This window comes from Acinonyx jubatus, chromosome B1, assembly GCF_027475565.1.
Source record: "Acinonyx jubatus isolate Ajub_Pintada_27869175 chromosome B1, VMU_Ajub_asm_v1.0, whole genome shotgun sequence".
NCBI classification, from domain to species: Eukaryota; Metazoa; Chordata; class Mammalia; order Carnivora; family Felidae; genus Acinonyx; species Acinonyx jubatus.
Window position 1 is genome coordinate 79,045,354 of NC_069382.1, and position 20,765 is coordinate 79,066,118.

Here is a 20,765-nt window from a genome sequence, read left to right on the forward strand (position 1 = left end):
TCAAAGTTATACCTCACTCATATTTATCTTTTTATTTTGTCAGAGAGGTCAGTGGTGGTGGAAGGAGACACTTCTACTTTGGGAATTGGGATCATACATTCTATAACTATTGCACAGAGGACCTTTGTATCTTTAAGCACTGTATATGCAAACAAGATTGGAGGACAGCATCAGTTTCAGTAGCTCTGTGTAATTTCCATTTATTTATTTCCTAAAGGAGTTGAGTTGTAAAAAACTTGAGCAACTACTAGATTTATGCTACCAACACAACAGATTATAAAATGACCTTTTAGATGAAATCTCTGTAGTCTTCTAATAAGCAACCACCTACATGGGGACATATCTCAACATGGGGCCATCTGGGGAGCTCAAGCACTATTTTCCAAAATTTGTGTTCTAATCCATCAGTCATAACACTCTGTGACAAAACTGCTCTTACTTCTGTATACCTGACTACATTTTTTAAAAGTAGTCTCTATGTCCAATATGGGGTTTGAACTCACAACCCCCAAATCAAGAGACACATGTTCTACCAACTGAGCCGGTCAGGCATCCCTATACTGTACTACATGTTAACTTCATAGAAAGAAATGAACACCAGATCAATCACTGTGGTTTGGGATCACATCTACAAAAAGAAAAAAACATAATTTTTTAAAATAAATCCAGCTATTATTTTAATTAAAGATCTGTTTTTTAAAATATTTAACCACTATTTATCTACATACATATAAAACACTTTCTCTTTCATTCCCACCCCACCCAACCATTGAGGTTTTGTACCTGTACTTGATTCCAACTGGTCTCCCTTTATTAATACTGGTATTTCACTTACAGAGTCCTTGAGAATGGATGAAGTTGATCTAATAGCCATTTGTCAAAAGGTTCTCTTGAGAGTAGTTTACTCTGTTCTTGAGTATCCGTGAAGGTATGCTCCATTGCAAATTAAACCTTTTTAGTCACAGAGTAGAAGATGACAGAACCCCATCAGCATTGTCAGGAGAAGTTCCCTGACCTCATTATTGCTAATGGATCATGGTAATTCAGCCTGTTGTGAAATCTCATGTTCAATTATGCAGGATAACGAGTGACTCGAAGCTTAATATGTCTCAACTATAGTCCTTCTTACAGGGTTTGTTCAGCTTTTTTCAAAAGTGTACGATTTTAAATAGAGTGGTTCACTTTTATACCCAGGCAAATGTTATCCAGTTTCATATCCAGGCAATATTCAGCCTGTCCTGATTTTAAACCTCTGATTTGATTTTTAAGTAAGAGAGGATTGCTGTGTAACTTTTGTAGGAAACTTAGGACAGGTTTATTCATTTTTAAGTGTTAGTTCTGGAATTCTAAAAGCATGCAAATGGCATTTGTCTTTGGATTCACAAAAACTCTAGATATTCGGAGTTTGAATTATTTAAACTCCCACAACACATGCACTTTTGCTTTTCAAGCATGAGTTATAATTTAATTAAAAACTTCTGGTGCATTGCTTGCATTTTAAATATTAATATGTTCCATGGATCACTTTCGATTATCTACTGTCTTGAAATTCTTGAAGATGTCAGATTTTTAAGATTCCCAAAGTTGCACTTGGAATTGTCTGTTGAGGCCAAGGGGACTGTGATAATTACACACATCCATTAGGATCAGCAGAGGAGATAAACTTTGGGGAGGCTTAATGGGCATGTCTCAGTGACAGCTAGCAAAGAGCATTTGGCATGATTAAGGATGGATTTGAATGCAGTTGAAAATACACTCTCATTATGGACACCAGTGGTAGTCGCACTACAAATGTTAAATCCCCCAGAAGAAGGGTGATGTGGCAGGGAAGCTTTGAAATCCATTGTGGCCATCATCCAAATTACTCTCTTTCCTTTATGTCTTTCTGCTGTCAGAATCACTTTGTGATGCCCAGTTCAACTCTCTACATCTTCGAAAAGAGGCAACCTGTTGATCTCTATGTTTCAGATCGTCCGAAGGTACATCAAGGATTGGCTCGAAAGAAAGAAGCCGCCTTTTGGTGCTGTCAGCAGCTGCGTGCTCCTCACGATCATCTACACAACCTTCTGTGACACATTCTCTAACCCAAATATTGACCTGGATAAATTCAGCCTTCTTCTCGTACTGTTCATAAGTAAGTTGGGAGCCGGAATATCCCTGCCAACCTCTCATTCTCCTCAGAAGCAGAGTGTAGTGATCTGTGTTAATTTGATTAGCAAGGAATACTGAGCTTCGTATTATATATGCTCAGCGGCTTTATCATAGGTATCTGTTCTTTAACAAGACATCAGTTATATATTTATGATTATGATTTAATGCCCTTTGTTTTTTGTGTCTGATTTAGAGTAGTTGATGCCAGATGAAAGAAGCCACAATATCTGTCAAATTCAAATGTTAGATGGAGCACTCTTGTGCCAATTTATTTTACTATAACTTTAAGCTAATCTTGCCCTTCATTGTGGGTTACAAGTAGGATGTATAATATCTGATCCTATTATTTTCTAAGTATAATAATTGGCTGTATTAGTTAAAATGTGAATATTATAGCATCTTTTCTATTCAAATATATACCCAAGGTAATATCATGTCATTTTCAGAAGCAGCAGACTATGAAACGCAAGTAACTGCCAGGATCAAAAATCAACCTTTTGTTCCGTTTATCCTGTAATACCAAAGACAACTTTTGTAATTATAATACCTAAGAATCTTTTGTCATTAAGATCAATACAAGTTATTCCAAAATATATATCATACACTACTGCAGCTATGCCATTTCCTATAAATACTCGTAGCAAAAACCAGCACTTTCTAAATCGAACAAATTAAATCAGCATGTCTTAAAGAGGGTTTCAGATTTGCAGAGTAGTAGACATCATAATTTATATCTGTGGATACGTTCCTTCAGGAAGAACAGGTTGCGTCCCACTAACCTAAATGATTCTATCAGTTTAGCAATGTATGTTTATCTTTCTAGTTGAGCTTCCATAAGTTTCAGATAAAACTAAGCAGACTAGTAAATAAGCTACAGATATTTTTATAGCCCTAATTTAGATTCAATTTTTTTTGTTTTTTTTCTTCTTCAGTATTTTCTATTCAGCTGAGTTTTATGCTTTTAACCTTCCTCTTTTCAACAAGGTAAGTGATACAATATCTCTGGTGGTTGTTGGTTTTCTAAGTGACAAATCGTGCTATTTACTTGGCTTCTATGCCACTCTGCTGTTCTGGCTTTTCTCCTACCTCCTGGACATTCTGGCTTGCTCCTGCCACCCTCAGGTTGTAGATCTTCCTGAAGAGCTTGTCGGTAGCCCTTGTATCATCTATTCACGTCACGTGCTTAGGCAGCCTCCTCCATTCTGCTGGCTCGAGCTGTCAGCCTCCTGATGACGGTTTTCAAGGCGGGACCTCCCATTTGGATGTTTTTCCTCAGTTCCAGCACTATTTATCACTCACCGTTTAGATATTTTCACCTGTCTTAACAAGACCTCAGTGTCAAGCTATTCTAAATGGAATGAATTTTCCCCCCCAGTACTTCCTCTTTCTCTTTCATTTGTTCATTTTTAATGGGATCACCATCCACAGAGTCTCTCAGACTGGAATCTTTTGCATCCTTATTTTTTAAATGTCTTGATCCTACCTGTGTAATATTGTTTGTGCTCCTAGAGCCACTTCCCTAATTCAGGCTCTTGTTGCCTCTTTTCTCCCTAGACTATTGCAGTGGATATCTTATAGGTATCTTCATTTCTAAAGTGAACTTGTCTTATGCATTTCGTACTGTTTCTAGTAACTCAGAGTTCTGAGGATAGCTCTTATCGGAGATCTTTGATGATTCCAGTGCCTATAGAATGAAATTCATTTTGGGGAGCTAAGTGAACCACTACCAACATTCATGCTGTATAAGCTTCAGGTTGTGGTAAAATCTTTGCTGTTTCTTAGAGGAACCTCAAGCATTCTCATTTCTGTCCCTTGCTTAAGCTATCCTCATTAAATTGGTCTCTGTGTCCTGGCCCATCTTTCTTGTTCTTAAAGGCTCATCTCTAATGTAGCTTCTTACACTAGTATTGTATATTCAACAGACATTACTTAAGCCCTCGGTATGAGAAAGTTACCATAGTGAATACCACAAAGAAGAGATGATTCTGATCTTGCATGAGTTTGCAGACTAGATATATGTACTCTTAGTGGATGGACAGTGAGCCATCCTGAAGTCACTTCAAGAAAGCACTTCCAAAGAGAGTGGTGGAGCAAGGCTTCATGGAAGAGATGGGATTTGACATGAGTTATAAAGAATGGCTAAGTATTCAGCAAACCAAGATGCAGAGAGGGGGTTCTTGGTGGGGAAAAAACCAATAATGCAAATGTGGACACACACACACACACACACACACACACACACACACACGGTAGGACAATGGGAGTAGAAAAAGACTGAAAAATAGGGGCACCTGGGTGGCTCAGTCAGTTAAGTGTCCAACTCTTGATTTCAGCTCAGGTCATGATCTCACAGTTTGTGGGATTGAGCCCCTTGTTAGGCTCTGCACTGACAGTGTGCAGCCTGCTTGGGGCTCTCTCCCTCTCTCTCTCTGCCCCTATCCTGCTCACACTTTCTCTCTCTCTCTCTCTCTCAAAATAAGTAAATAAACTAAAAAAAAAAAAAAAAAAAAAAGATTAAGTAATAATAGTAACTAGAGGGTCAGACTTAGGCCAGACTGCCAGGTGATGGCAATAAGTTGCCATGAGGAAAAGTGTTGTCTTTGAGGCCTGAAACAGTGTCAGAGCCGTGGAGGGTTCAGGCTGCACATTAGGCACTTGGCTCTTACAGCACTTGGTACAGCACGAGGCTGGCTGATTGTAAACAGTCAATAAAAATTTATTGATTGGTGTAATTTGAACCATTTTCCCTAGCTTGTGGTTGTGATTTATAAAGTAAGAGTAAAGCCTGGAGCCATTAAGGCACCGAGAAAATGGGACTTAATTGGGTAAGTCTAGGAGTAGGAGCTATTTTAAAGTTCTTTTGTAAATGATTTGTTATGTCATCCTAGAAAAGATGTTTGCCTTTCCCCAGCTGTTTGTTTCCTGATCCTTGTGGCAGAAGTAATAATCAGACGCACTTATTCATTCTATCCCATCAGACTGGGGAGGATGCATATATCCTGTCAGTGACTGAAAACATCTTGCAAAGCACAGAGTAGTCACTACAGGAATTGCTGAAGGAGGAGTGGGGCTGGGAATGGTGTGACAAGTAGTTGAATTAAAACTGAGAATTTTCAGTATGGAGTAGACTGGATTTTCATAAGGCCTTGGGGTTTTAAGACCCTTTCTTTCTGCCTTCAGTGAAGTTGTGTTGCATTTTGAAACTGCCTGACCCACTGTCAGAATGCACATTCTTGGATAAACAGCAGAATAGGGAGTGGCTATAATCCTGCTCCTCAGTAAAATGATTATATACCCCCAAAGCATTCCATTAGAATATGGGGAATTTTCAATTGAACAAAATTTAGAAGATGGTTTTTACTTTTTTTTTCCCCCTTCACTATAGGAGACTTCATTGTGCCTGAGGATTTTATTGGAGGAATGAAAGATACCAATGGTTATTGAGCCCTGCTCTGTGCCAGGCACTGTGCTAGGGACAATGCATATGTTTTTTTATGTAAGTCTGACAGCAAAGACTATGATACTATACATTTTTATTGATATTTTGCTGATGAGGCCCAATACATAAGAGTAATTTAGTTTAATAACTTGCCTAAAATCAGATTTTAGTAGTTTTTTTCTTCCTTTTTCAAAGTTTATTTATTTTGATAGGGAGAGAGCACAAGCGGAGGAAGGGCAGAGAGAGGGAAAGAGAGAGAATCCCAAGCAGGCTCCGCACTGTCAGCACAGAGTGTGACGCGGCGCTCGATCTCAAAAACCATGAGATCATGACCTGAGCCAAGATCAAGAGTCGGATGCTTAACCAACTGAGCCACCCAGGCGCTCCAAGATTTTAGTAGTTTAATAAAAGATGGCAAATAGTACATGTAGAATTGAAATCTATTGCCATTGGACATTTGTCCATACTTTTTCCACTGCACTAAACTACTTAAGTTACTTTTAAAATTCATAAGTGCTTGCTTTGGTTAGGGAATTGGTAGATAGTATTTAGCTGGATTCTTCCAGTTCACTCATACAAACAAATTAGTCAAAGACACCAGGGGTTTAAACTCAGGCCCACCAGTTTATACTCTATTGAGTTTCATTTTCTCTTCCTCCTTTTTATTCGTTTCTACTTAAAATTAGTAAAAGTAGCCTGTGGTTTCTTTTTCATCTATTTCTTACCAACTTACTAAATCTAAAACCAGATATCAAGAGACAAAAATCTCAACATGGACATCAGTCTGTCTTTTTTTTCTCTTAAGTGTATTTATTTATTTTGAGAGAGAGTGGGGGGTGGGAAGGAGCAGAGAGAGAGAGGGAGAGAGAGAATTCAAAGCAGGCTCCGCACTGTCAGCGCAGAGCTCAATGCGGAGCTCGATCCCACGAACCGTGAGATCATGACCTGAGCCCAGATCAAGAGTGGGACATTTCACCACCTGAGCCACCCAGGCACCCTCCTGGTCTGTCTTTTTTTGTATACTGCATGCTACTGACCCCTGATGACGTAAGGTTAGCATAAACCAGGAGACACCCAGCCTGGAAAATTCAACTTTCTTACAACACTCCTCCCACCTGGTTAACATTTCTTAGATTTACTGACCTGACGTGTTAACCATTCTAGTGTCTGGAAAGTACACTTCTACTTTGAGTATTTAAAATAACATTTGAGAAAAATAAATAAATAAAATAAAATAAAAGAACATTTGAGAGTTACTATGCTGTGTTCTTATTTATCTGTCCACAAAATAATGTCAGGGTTAAAAATTCCAATTCTGTAGTCAGACAGGCATGAGTTTCAATCCTGTTTAATAACTCTGTGATTTCTGTCATTCCTCATTTATAAATGGAGATAGTATTAGTGCCTACCTCGTAGGGTCATTTGGTGAATTGGATAATGCACTCACGAAGTCCTCATCCTAATTCCTAGCATACAGTAAGTGTTCAATGAATGTTAGCAACTGTCGAATATTTATTGTACCAAACTAATTTATCTATACTGTTTCAAAAACTAACGATGGAAGAGAAGAAATTAGCATTTCTAGCTTTGTAACACATTCTCTTTGGCATTACACTGTCACAGATGCTGGGGAATGAGAGCCGATTCATCATACCAATAGCAGCTGTCCATAGTACCCTAAGCTTTCTGCAACTTTGGGAAGCTGTCACGGTATTTAAAAAAATGTTGAAAAGGTTGGAAAAAGAAAGCAGTAATTATGAGCCTTTAAAAAAATATGTAAAAGACAGTTTGGAAAGCTGATAACTAGAGTAACAGAAACCCAGAGTATCACTAGAGTGACAAAAGAAACCATAAAGAAAGGGGGGGAAAAAGAAGCAAATATTTGAATATTTGTATAGGTGTTTTCACCCTTATCAGTACATTTTTAATTGGATGTCTCAAACGGCCTCTCATTGTAGCCAGGACGGAGGGATGGAGGGACAGAGGTAGGGACGGAGCGTATAGTAGGAAGGAGCTAGGGACGGAGGGAAGGAAGACAAGTATTAGTATTAACAGTAAGTCTTACCATTTCACATGTGAGGCACTAAGCCACAAAGCTCTGGGTAACTTGTTTAGTGGCACACAGCTAATGACAGATGAGGCCTTCTCCTAAAATTAAGTGAAGATAAAACACAAGTACAGAGGTTAACAAAGGAAAGTATTTCACATGGAAGTTTCCTCCTCTAAAACACAGTGGGCTTAGATGGAACTCCCTCAGAGGACCTTTTCTGCTCCACATTCTGCGATTATACTAGTAAAACCTTCTGACATGTTCTCCTTTGTGAGTACTGCAGAGAAAGGCAAGATAAATATTATGTGGAAAACACTGATTGAAAGCTCTGTAAGAGAGAATAAAAAGACCAATTGGGAAGAAAAGGAAATAAACAGCTCAAGGGAAGCCGAAGTGATCAAAAGAATTATAAAAACGGGATAAAAAGAAAATCAATATTAAAAAGAGAGAAGGTAGAGTTAGAAAATAAATAGTAATGGGATTCCTTTCAAGAGTGTGAACGGACACAATAGAGATGTTAATCACTGAAAATAATTGTAGTCGTTGCCACTTAAACATAACGCACATTTATTTAAGGGTGCTTCATTTTTCTGGATGGCGTCTTCTGCCATGAAGTTGCCCCTTGACAGGGCGTGGCTGAAGGAAGGTTACTGACCAAGATAGCTGCCCTCATCCACCAAGTTCTGTGGTGGGTTTTGTTTTCGTTTCTTTAATTTCCTTTGCGGAAAGCGAACTTGTCTCTGATTTGGAGCAGCCTAATTGCTCGGTGTGTATGACTCTAGAGAAGTTAGTTACCCTCTTTGTGCTTCAGATTCCCTTTTCAGAAAAGCAGCTGATGATAACACCCTCTACCTTATAAGGCTGTTCTGATAAGATGGAAATACTGGGAGTAACGTGCTCTGGAAAACGCTCCGTGCTTCCCGCTGTGGTGATTTATGGGCACCATCGTCTTCCTCGTCACGAATGGAGGCTTCAGTGAGCACCTGCTCTGTCGGCTTTCCCCAAGACCCGTGATGTGGAGCAGTCAGTTTCTTTCCAGAGAGAGTATTTAGGGAGAATATTGGTTTTTACCCTTAAACGGTTCACTTTTATGTGCTGACACCCCCTCCCCGCTGACGCACCCTGTGTCCGTAGAATGACAGGGCGGCGTTCCATCTCCCATCAGGCCGGAAACCTCCCCATGCAGGCCTGGCTTCAGCCACCTTACCCAGAGCAGGACAAGTAAGCAGGTCTCGCCACGCCATAAGTGCTGTTCTAACAAACGGCAGCCAATGCCAGGTTAAATCGGAGCCTTCTTGGCCAGAGAGATTTGACACACTGGGAACGTGCGATAGCCTGGAAAAGAGCATGATATGAAGCAGAACCAAGTTCACTAAAGGAGAAGTATATTGCCGGATTTTCCCGGAAAAAACCAAACTGCATAGTCCACATGCAGCAGCAATGGGTTGGCAACAAAGGCAGCAACAGACCAAAAAGGCCTTTGTAGCGTGACCAACACCATAAGCGTTGCTGGAGAACAGCCCCAAACTAGGTGGTTTGTTGTGTCACATGTTCCGCAAGCACAGGTGGGCAGTCGTTCCTGTGGAAAGTTTCTATTCGTTGTGAACCGACTATATTTCATACTCCTCAGTCTGCCCATTTCAAGTTTTCCTAACTTCTTAGGTTCCCAGGCTTCAGTATTAGCTCAGACTCTCTGGATGAGCAAAGTGCCTCATGCTTTATTTACAAAGAACATGAAATCTCTGACATAAATTGCCTCCACTTTCCCATTCTCTACAAGAAATTTTTCCATATTTCCTGCTCAGCTTGTCTTCTTTAGTGTCCAGTTCATGGGCTGGGAAATAGCCCCTCTCAGGCTAGCCCCACAGCCTGGTCCTCTTAGGCCTCTCTGAAGACCTGGTTTCATCAGTTGTTTCTACCCACCGTGTCATCCCTCTCTCTGCATGGTCATGTTCAAATTCCCATGACCTTTTCCTTCTCTTCCCCAGATTTCTTGAAAACATGGTGCCCTGTCACTAATGCAAATTCTGTTCACTCAACTCCTTGGCCTCCTCCCCAGACCCTGTTGGGCCGCCTCTTCTGTTCCCTATTTCCATTAATGCCCTCGTGTTCCTCTTAGTCCTATGTGCTCAAAGCTTATCATTTCTCTTTCATTCTTCCTCCTCTCTCAAAGCAACAGTAACAATAAAAATATCAGCTAGCAGGGGTGCCTGGGTGGCTCAGTCGGTTAAGTGTCCGACTTCGGCTCAGGTCATGATCTCATAGTTCATGAGTTCGAGCCCGTGTCAGGCTCTGTGCTGACAGCTCTGAGCCTGGAGCCTGCTTTGGATTCTATGTCTCCCTCTCTCTCTTTGCCCCTCCCCCACTCATGTGCACTCGCACGCGCGCGCTCTCTCTCTCCCTCTCTTTCTCTCTGTCTCTCAAAAATAAATGAAAACCTTAAAAAAATATATCAGCCAGCATGTGTTAAACACTTGTGATGTGCCAAATTCTTAACGAACATTGGTATTTATCCTCCCCTCAGGAGCCGTCAGTATTATCCCTATTTTATATATAAGGAAAAGGGTGGTCTGGATTGAAATTCAAGTGCGTCTGCCCCCAAAGTGTGTGCTTTTAAGCTGCCGGGAGGAAATATTTCACAGAAGTCAACATTTGACAAATTCTTTTATTTCTGTCTTCATGTCTCTTACCACCATCTCTGCAGTCACGGTGATTCTTCAGGCCCTTACAGCCTTCTGCTTCCTGCCTAGCCTCATCATTGCCAGTCTTATACCACACTGAGTGGTTACTCCTCCCATCTCCTTAGCCCATCTTGTGAAGTCCACACTCATGGTCACAGCCATTGTCCCTTCATACAAGTCAGCCTGAAGACTGCTCTTTGCCAGCTGCCCCCTGGACTCCCTTACCTAAAATACACACCGCCACGTATCTAAACCTGACCTTTAAAGCCCAGCTCAATTGTAATTTCCTTCAAGAAGGTTCTCTGTGTGCTCCATCATTATCCCCCATTCCCTGCCAAGCTTGAGATAATCTTTTTTTGGTGCCATAATCCTCCCACCCCCTCTTTTTCTCTTTCTCAGTCCCCCTCTCTTAAAAAAAAGATAGATAGATAGATAGATAGATAGATAGATAGATAGATAGATAGAGGCACTTGGGTGGATCAGTCTGTTAAGCATCTGACCCTTTGTTTCAGCTCATGTTATGATCTCACGGTTCGTGAGTTCGAGCCCTGCATTGGGTTCTGCGCTGACAGTGCAGAGCCTGCTTGGGATTCTCTCTGTCTCTCTGACCCTCCTATGTCTCTCTCTGCCTCAAAATAAATAAACTTTAAAATATACATATACAGTGGTGCCTGGGTGGCTGAGTCGGTTAAGCATCCAACTTCAGCTCAGGTCATAATCTCACAGTTTGTGGGTTCGAGCCCCGCGTTGGGCTCTGTCCTGACAGCTCAGCTCAGAGCCTAGAGCCTGTCTCCCTCTCTCTCTGCCCCTTCCCCATTATCTCTCTCTCTCTCTCAAAAATAAACATTTAAAAAATTTAAATATATATACATATGCATATGCATATCTGTGCTCCTTTCCTCCATGCATTGACAGCACCTCACACAGCTGCTTTCACGTTAGGCCTACGTGATGAACAAAGGAATCAAGGAATATGTCAGCCATGTAGTTCAATGTTTAAAAATAAGAGTGTTATCACAATATAAATATGAAAATAAAATGTGGAAACAGTAAGGTCATCTTATTATACTCAAGTGATACATATCTGTGGAGAGGTGAGACGCCAAAAAGTCAGTTTGGGAAGTTGTTATCCAAAAAGAGCTGGAGGTAAGACTAGTTAGTTAGGAAGTGTGAGCACGCATGGCTTTTCAGAGGGGAGAAAACCAAAGGCCCATTTCCACATTCTCTTAACCTGTGCCCAGGGGACAAGGAAGAGAAGGCCCTTCTCCCCTCCAGTGAGTATGTAACAAAGAAATCAGGATACATGGATGGATTTAGAGAGGATTTTTCTCCCAACGAAAGTTATATGCGAGGATGAGGTTACTAAGGAAAGGGGTGAGATTGCTCTCTTTAGAGATCCTTAAAAATTGGATAGACTGTTGGATCTGCAACTGTACACACAGAGTCAGGTTCTGGAGCATTTTCCATTTGCTAACTCATACCATTTGTCTCAGTTCAGGGCAGGGAATGAATAGACTTACTGTACCTCAAATCCTGATGATTCTGCAGGAAGGAGTAGTTTCTAACATATCAAGCATAATGATAATAATAATATAATAATAATATTAGTAAAATAACATTTCTTTTAGCATCTGGTTCTCTAAATCTTTATATTCTAAAATGGAAAATCTGAAAATTGATATTCACCAGTACTGTCCTCCATAACATTAAATGGATTTTGGCTAAGTGAGATTTATTTTTAAATGCTTGACCTATCACATACCAATAGTAGAACACGGCCGTTAAGAGCATAGGCACAGAAGCCAGACTTGATTTAAATCCTGGCCATGTCACTTACTAGCTCTAGGGTCCTGGGTAAGCTACACACCTCCTGGGTGCCTCAGTCTTCTCATCTGTATGTGGGATATTGTGTCGCCTACCTTATGGGGTAGCTGTCTTCAAATGTGCACACCTTAGAGGAGTATCTGATACACAGTCACTGCTCAAGGAATGAAAACTTACTATTTTTGCTAAAACATATGATGTTTCGTTTTTGTTCATAGCATGTATTCATCAAAAGGTTATGTTTGCTGCCAGAAAGATATGCTCCTTCTTGAGGGAAGCAGTTACAGAGATACATTAACGCTTTCGAGCCGCTGGAATTACTGTCAAGTGATAGCCTCGTAACTTTGCTAAGGGAGTTCCCTGCTGCATGATTTTCACAAAGCCCTGCGCCACAGCCTGACTATGTATGTGATCTTTGGAGACCTCCACCACATATTTTTGTAGAGCAACTCTATTTCTCATAACCAATAACTAGATACAGTCCAGCTGTCCTTCCATAGGTGAATGGTTAAACAAATTAGGCTACATACATATCATGGGACACTAGTTAGCAATAAAAGGAACAAACTTTTTTTTAAATGTTTATTTTTGAGAGAGAGAGAGAGAGACAGAGAGAGAGACAGAGCACTAGTGGAGGAGTGGCACAGAGAGAGGGAGACACAGAATTCGAAGCAGGCTCCAGGCTCTGAGCTGTCAGCACAGTGCCCGACGTGGGGCTCAAACTCCCAGACCGCGAGATCATGACCTGAGCCGAAGTCGGATGCTTAACCGACCGAACCACCCAGGCGCCCCAGGAACAAACTCTTGATACACACAACAACTTGGATGAATGTCTAGGGAATTATGCTGAGTGAAAAAAGCCAGTCCCAAAAGGTTATGTACCATATCATTCCACATACAGAACATTTGAAATGAAAAAAATTTTGAACAGTTTGGGGTTGCCAGAGGATAGGCATGAGGGATGAGGAGAGAATCATGGGGGAGCTGGGAGAGGTGGTGTCCCCCACATAGTTTTAAGACCTTTTTTTCATGGGCAAATGACTCAGGAATGATTCGCTAAAAACAAATTCAGACACGTCTGTACATTTGGGGATAGAATCACTTCTGTCACCAGGACTGATCAAAAGATGTTAACATGAAGGTAGGTACTACATCTGATTTAGAATGTGTTTAAGTAGGCTTTTTACGCACGTATTTGTAAAATACTCTTTTTGCCCCTAGGAATAATTCGGGTTTCACACCAGCAGACACTGTGGCTATCATTTTCTGTTCTACACACAAATCCCTCACACTGGGTAAGTGATTCACAGAGTCGAAAACCAACTTTTTAACCAATATTACCCTCAGTTACATCTTACGATTTTAACATTTAAGCATTTCTTCAAATTAACTGGAATGGAGTATTATACACTGTGTTAGATAAAGAACAATAGCAAGATGAGGATGGGTTGTTGCTCTGAAATACCATTATTTGGTTGGACCAGTTTTTGAAGGCCTAAATTTAATAGTGTGCGACTTAACTTAATTTGTAATTATGCTTTTGATTCTCATAAAAGGTTTTCAAAGTAGTGTGTTAACATTAAAAGCCGGGGAAGGAGGTAGTAGGAATGGGGGAAGGAGAAGACTTTCTTCTGAAAAGGAATGGGCAAAAACTTAGCTTTGGAAAGCTCTAGAGTTGCCCCTGGAAAAGTTAACTTACTTTTTTGGAAGATTGGAGGAAGGTAGAAATATTCTTACCCTAATCTGGTATTGACATTAGTTTAAAGTCCATTTCAGAATGTTACTTCCATGAAGAAGCACAATGTGGTTATCATTAACCCAATCTGATTAGTGCCTGAAGTGAAATAAGTACTTATTTAATAGACGAAAGTAGATCAAGAAGAAAAGTGCTGTTTTCTACTATGCTTTCTCCAGTGTATTGGCATTCTCCCAATAATCTGTCCGGGCAACTGAATCCATGTTTTTAGTCATTAAAAGTCATAAAGTAACCAGGAACTTTACTGACAGCTTCATTCACAAACTCCTTGAGGTAGTAGGCACATTGTGGTAAAAAAGTCGTATTAAAAATTTCTTTATATTTTGGCATGTGACTCACTTAAAAGAGTCACTTAAAAGAGTGAAAAAGCATGACAATTCTCTGTATGTTCATGTTAAAAAGGTTCAGTCTGTAAGTTAGAAAACAAAGACATTCCATAATGTTGTTACTAACCCCATGCACGTTTGTTTGATAGAATCTATTGTCAGTCTTGCCAAGTTTGGAAAATGACTTCAAAATTGGACAAACTAAGGAACAGTTGCTATCTAGGGCTTCAGCTTATTTGAAGAAGTGATATACAGTTAACTCTTGAACAATGCAGGGAGAGGGGGCCTTAGGGGCACCAACCCCCTGCACAGTCAAAAATCCATGTATAACTTTTGACTCCCCCAAAACTTAACTACCAATAGCCTACAGTTAACAAGAGGTCTTACCAATAACGCGGTCAATTAACATAGTATTTTGTATGTTATATGTATTATATACTGTAATAAAATGAGCTAGAGAAAAGAAAATGTTATTGAGAAAATCATAACGAAAAATACATTTGCAGTACTATACCATATTTATTGGAAAAAAAAAATACACATGTAAGTGGACTCTTGTTCAAACTCATGTTGTTCAAGGGTTACTGTATCTAATGTCTATACGTTGCAGTATTTCTGTTAGGTTTTCTTCATAATATTATCGAGTTGAAGTTGAAAGCACTTTGGAAGTCACGTTCCAATCCTGACTTTGTGACTGGACAAATCCCTTAACTTCCCTGAACCTTTGCTTTCTTATCTGTAAAATGGGGCAGAATCGTACTCACGTTTATGAAGTTTATTATTAAGATTAAAGATAAAGTTTGTTAAGTAGCTGGCACGGTACTTGTACATAATCCATAGTCAGTACATGGCAGAATGTGCCATAATTGCAGTGTATGTAGATCACTATGGAGGAAATTCTACAGCCCACCTACAGAGCCGGGTGCGCTGCCTGGCACACAGCAGACACTCTTTCAAGCAGGAGCTGTTATTGTTTGTTATTATCAACTGTATTAATTATGACCGTGTTACCATTTCCATGGTTCCAGTCCCCCGACCCCTGGTCCTATAGATTTTCATGTAATGGGTGTGGTTTAATTTTTGACTTAAGAGAAATCATCTTGCGCTTCTTTCCGCACGCTGTTATTGCGCTGTGATGTCTAGTGTTCCAGGGCTCCTAAAAAGTAGGTAGGGAGTCCAGAGGCCAGGGCCACCAGACGCCTCAGATGCCCAGAGCCAGAGATCAAATGAGCCCATGTCCGGTAGAGTGGATTAGAGGAGATGCTGAGCTGTGGCTGCACCATATATACACTCTGCATTTCTGCAGTGGGCTTGTAAATCCCATACACTCCTTGGGGTTTTCTTGGTCAGAAAAACCAAAATGGATTTTTTTTGTCTCTCCACGATGTTCTTTTGTGCTGGAGCTTGCTGTATTGAGCAAAGAACTCTACCCAAAGAGCCTACTGAAGCCTGACCAGTATTCTTTTCTTTTCGATGAGCAAAATACCTACCCATTGGATATTTGTGTGTGTGTCTTTTTATTTTTCTTAATCTCAACACCATGTTCTTCTGTTCCTGATGCTTTCTGAAACCTGATTTTCAGGCAAACGGGTATTCTGAACACTAATCAGAAGTAGCTGTTAAAGGAAGTAGCTGTTAATCAGAAGTTGCTAAAAAGGGTTGGGTTAACTTGGACAAAATGTCTGCATATGCACTTTGTTTTTGCAGTGCTCTCCCATGAAGTAGACCCTTAGATACTACAGTAAGATACAAGCTGGTATCTAACTAACCATGTAGTCTAAATCCTCAGTTACTTTCATTACATGATGGCCTTAAGCTGTTTTGGAATTGTGAGACCTGAATACTTATCCTCACTCTTCCACTGAGGCATGCCCAGGCTTCAGTTCCCTTAGCTCTTAGATTAGGCAATTTGACTGACTATTCTGTCCCGGCTTGATCATATCTGGCTGCCTTCCTGAAGTCTCCTAGGCAGCATTTACCTCTTTGCTACTTCCCTTATCTCAGGGAGGTGACATGGATTGCCCTTGTTCCAGCAACACCCTAGTTTTTACCTGTAGCGAAGGGTGTTGGCTCAGTATTACTAGAATGGCCTATGAATTTACCGTATCCGTTTTCACAAGATGCAATGCACGTTCCCTTCTATTGGGGACCTGACATCACTGGTATAGAGGATCTGCCATGACAATGATAGTAATTATCCTAAGGGAGCTTCTTCTCTGCATGGAAGTGGAAGAACATCACACTAATTGTGAAAAAATTCACATTCCAGAAAGCGAGGAACATATTTCAGATCATATCACTCAGAATTATACTATCTCTCACCTCTCACACAAAGATAAAATATAATAGATTATAATATATCTCTTTGGCACTGAGAAAGTATATCTGACCCTTGTGAGATCACTACCAAAGTATTTCTTCTAGTGATTTTACATACACGCAACAAATGTGCACACACATCTAACACCTCAGATAGAATACATTCAGTAAGCCTTATGAAATACCATTCATTATTATATGTAGTATTTGTATTTAAGAATAAATCGTTGTAGACCAAGTGGTACCCAGGTAACTAATGAGCCACAGATGAAAACCCTCACTTGAGGAGCCTTCTGAATATTCTCTTGTACATACCCTTTCAATTTATTTTATTGTTCTTGCTTTTGCCCTGTCTCAATCTCTTCAGTGTACTTGCATCTACGCAGATGCTGAATTTGATTCATTGCTTTTATTAGTGCATTTGCCATTGATTGATTAGTTCTTCGTATTAGTACTTTTTCTATTGATTGATTGCAGATGAAGTGACTATTTGACCTTTAATTATGAGGCTTCCTATTGAAAATGACATTGAGCTATGGCTTCACATAATCCATCTGGAAAGCCTGACATGATGCCATTCCCTGGAGTTCGTTCAGGAAGAAAGAGGAGGCCTGAAGGAAGCACCGAGCTATCACTGTGCCTCATCTAAAACAATACTCCGGGGCTTGCATGCTGCTCTCCTGTAGTTTTAGCTCAGGGTTGGAGGTAATTTTATATTTGTCAAGACAGCATCCCTTGCAGTGGGTTGCCTTAAGAGCTGTGAACTCTCCCAAATTCTCCTCTAGTTTGATGTTGATATTTGTAGGGTAATGACAAGGTATTTTACGTAGCAGAGATTGAAGAACGGTATATACCCTGGTTAACAACGGCTCAGTGCACAGTCAGTCAATAGATCTCATCAGAAAGAAATTCGATCCAAGATACTCTGTGGAATTAGTAGTTTACTTCTATTTTATTTTATCTTTTTCTCTTGAGTGTTCAAATCACTTTGCTTATCTAGAGTTCCAATGCATGTGAAAAACATTCTCAAGACACCTCAAAAGAGAATGTTTCAGGAGGGTTGAGATCCCTTCATATAAGTTTATATTAGTTTTTAATGTTTTTAAATAGCAAAATGAAAGCACATACTCCCATAGCATGTCAACTGACTATTGACAGTCAGTTGTGAGATTCTCAGTCATTTATTTCCAGAAGCATTTCTGAAGTGGAAGAATGCTATTTAAAGTTTAGAGAATCATGATGAATGCTTATTAAAAGCCCACCATATGTCTTACCGTTTATAGACACTATGGACAAGGGCGAATCAAGGCAGGGATTCCCTCACACTGTTTAGACTTCACTATATGAATCTATGGTTGCAGTTGCACAGCTGAATTGTGACAAGAAACTATGCATTAAGCAAAAAGAATATAACTCTTTGGTAGACCTGGGATTCTGCAGAGTGGAGAGAACACATACCTGATTCTAGCCTGGATTCCAGTTCCATTGATCTCACCAAAAGCTGGAACAAATCATGTAACTGCTGCGGGCCTCAGTTTCCTCATCTGTAAAATGAGAAGATGGACAAAACGATACCTGACATTCCTCCCAGGCTTAAGTTTCCGTGAGTCTGTGCTCAGTGACTGTTTCCTTTCTAGAACCGCTTCCCTGCTGTGTGTGAAAGGGAAAAGAGCTCACGAACGGTTGTGTAAATAATGTTACATTATTGCAGGAAAAGAAATACGGCTTTTGCTTCTTCCAAAAGAGGTTAAAAAATAGCTTCACCCTCCAAAGAGTTTCATAGGAGAAACAAAGTCTGCAACGGATCTTATTTTCAGTTTTCCTTGGAAGCTACTGGAGAATGCTACAGGATTACCCGTAACTTGGGCTGGAAAGATCACTTAATAACATCTGCATTATTTTCTCAAGAGGAAATGGGATTGAAATATAAAAGTTTTCACTTCTGCTATTCTTTTCCCCTAAGGCTTATCTGTGATTCTATTTGGCACACAGAGACTATTATCTTTTTTTTTTTTTTAATGTTTATTTATTTTTGAGAGAGAGAGTGAGACAGAGTGTGAGCAGGGGAGGGGCAGAGAGAGAGGGAGACACAGGAACCAAAGCAGGTTCCAGGCTCTGAGCTGTCAGCATAGAGCCCCACGTGGGGTTCAAACTCACAGACCACAAGATCATGACCTGAGCCGAGGTCAGATGCTCAACCGACTGAGACACCCAGGCGCCCCAACAGAGGCTATTACCTTAATAAAACTTGCCCCACAATTGGGAAGCAAGCTTTGAGCTCATTAAATCATATGACCCGAAAACCTTGAATATTAGCAGGTCAGTAACATTATTTTGCCTACAAAGAAATGAGAGCATGGAAAATTTTTACAAACTTACCCCCAGATCATATAACTAATAGAGACTGGATGCCCAGCCTCCTGATTTCCAGAACTGCATTGGATAATAAGATACGAAAGCACTTGGAAAACCAAAAAGTACTATACTGATTCCAAATATTGTAAATGTGCATTCTTGGTGTGAATTTGAATTATTTTATTAATTGCTTAAGGAAGAAAATCACTTCTGATCACATTGCAAGTTATAAAACAGTTTTAAATACTTAATATCTATAATTGTTCCCAGAAGCATATATTTCCATGCGGCCCAGTCAGAAACTGGCATTCATTCCTTCTACCTTCTATAGTAACAAAAGGTTATATTCTATTTAAAGTGAGTCTTGATGAGCCAGCCTCTCCATTTCACATGAGGCATCACTGTCTGCACTTTTTCTTGCAAACTAAGAGCCACAGTGCTGTATGACAATAAACTATAAAATGGAAAGAGAAGTCCAGAGAAGAGACAGAAAATAGAAGTTTGTGTCTGGGTCGTAGCCATAAATATGTATCTGTCCTGTGGTTTGCCACTGGAGTTACAGTTCCATAAGGAAAGGCAGTTCAGGGACCTCTGCATTTGACGGATTCTTAAAGATGCCACTGAAATTATAGACAGAGTAGATTTTGCTACTGCGCTGAAGAAAAGTGAGGGAGCATCTGTCATTTTGTACCATTTTTTGATCCATATAAAGAAAGAAATGTAAGTGCTCAAAGTGGTACGCTTCTGTTTCTCAGAGGTTTGTGGATTGTTTTGCTTTGAATTTTTGATTCTGAATTTGGTGTCTGAAAATCGTTGCTAATACATCTAGACTTAGGTAATAAAGATTTAAGAAGTTCCCAGGTTCTAGGCGGCAAGTATGAAATGAAAAATAGTAAAACTTCTTTGTTGTTTTGTCTTATTTAGCCTGACCCTCAAGTACCATTAATCTTAATGATGTGCCAGGAGCTGTTCACCTGGAGATCAGTGCCCTGCTACCCACATTTCCCCTCCTCCTCGTTTCCTATGCCAGAGACTGTCAAACGTGTTAAATTAACAACCTACAGTTAGCGATACATTTTACAGTGTCATCGAGTACACATTGCTTGTGTGTAAAAAGTTTTACAAAACCCCATTCACTCTTATTTTATATGATGCATTCCATATTCTATCCAAGTGGTAGATAAAACCCATTACATTGACTTGCAGTTCATTAATGGGTCATAAGCCAAGGCTGGAAACTATTACCTTATACCTTCTTGGTAAGATTTTATCCCCTTCCTCAAATAGTTACCATATAGGCTTCAGCGTCCACTGTCTTTTTTCAGTTGAACTTTAACCCAAATTTCTGATACCATGTGGAAACCAGAGCTAAATTAAGACTCAGAATAATTCTTGATTTATGGTAATATAAGATCACCTGCATTTAGATTTTTATTAATCCAGCTTATATTACAGAGTCTCTGTACCTTTTTTTGGATTTACCTTTTAATTGTGTCTCTATGCATCATGTTTTCAATAGTAGTGGGAATAAAAATAACAGCTAACAGTACTTGAGTACTTAATAGGCAAACACTGTGCTATGTGCTTGTTACATGAAGTAATTTACTTGAAAATACTTTTGTGTCCAGTGTGGGATCATGTAGGCACTAGTTAGTTCAGAGTTCAGCTCTAGGGACAGCCAGTTGCTCTAATGGAAAATTCTCACCGGAGTGTTCGGCTACTATTTTATCAGAAAGGAAATACTGCAGAGGCAGCTATAACACATGCTTTTGTGATCTGTATCTCTGTCAACCAGAGATTTCACTAATGAGTATAATGAATTCTGAAATGGGTTTGTATTGATGAAATTACTGACTTGTTACTT

General features: G+C 39.9%; 1 protein-coding gene across 2 annotated transcripts in view; it reads left to right on the forward strand.

The window, feature by feature from the left end:
- Nucleotides 1-20,765, forward strand: part of SLC10A7 (solute carrier family 10 member 7) — a 249,557-nt gene that overhangs the window by 207,440 nt on the left and 21,352 nt on the right. For both annotated transcript variants that reach the window (XM_015081568.3, XM_015081574.3), the window contains 3 exons: nt 1,969-2,134; nt 3,084-3,135; nt 13,367-13,440. In XM_015081568.3, coding sequence (XP_014937054.1) covers nt 1,969-2,134; nt 3,084-3,135; nt 13,367-13,440 — 292 coding nt within the window. The remainder of the gene's footprint in view (nt 1-1,968; nt 2,135-3,083; nt 3,136-13,366; nt 13,441-20,765) is intronic.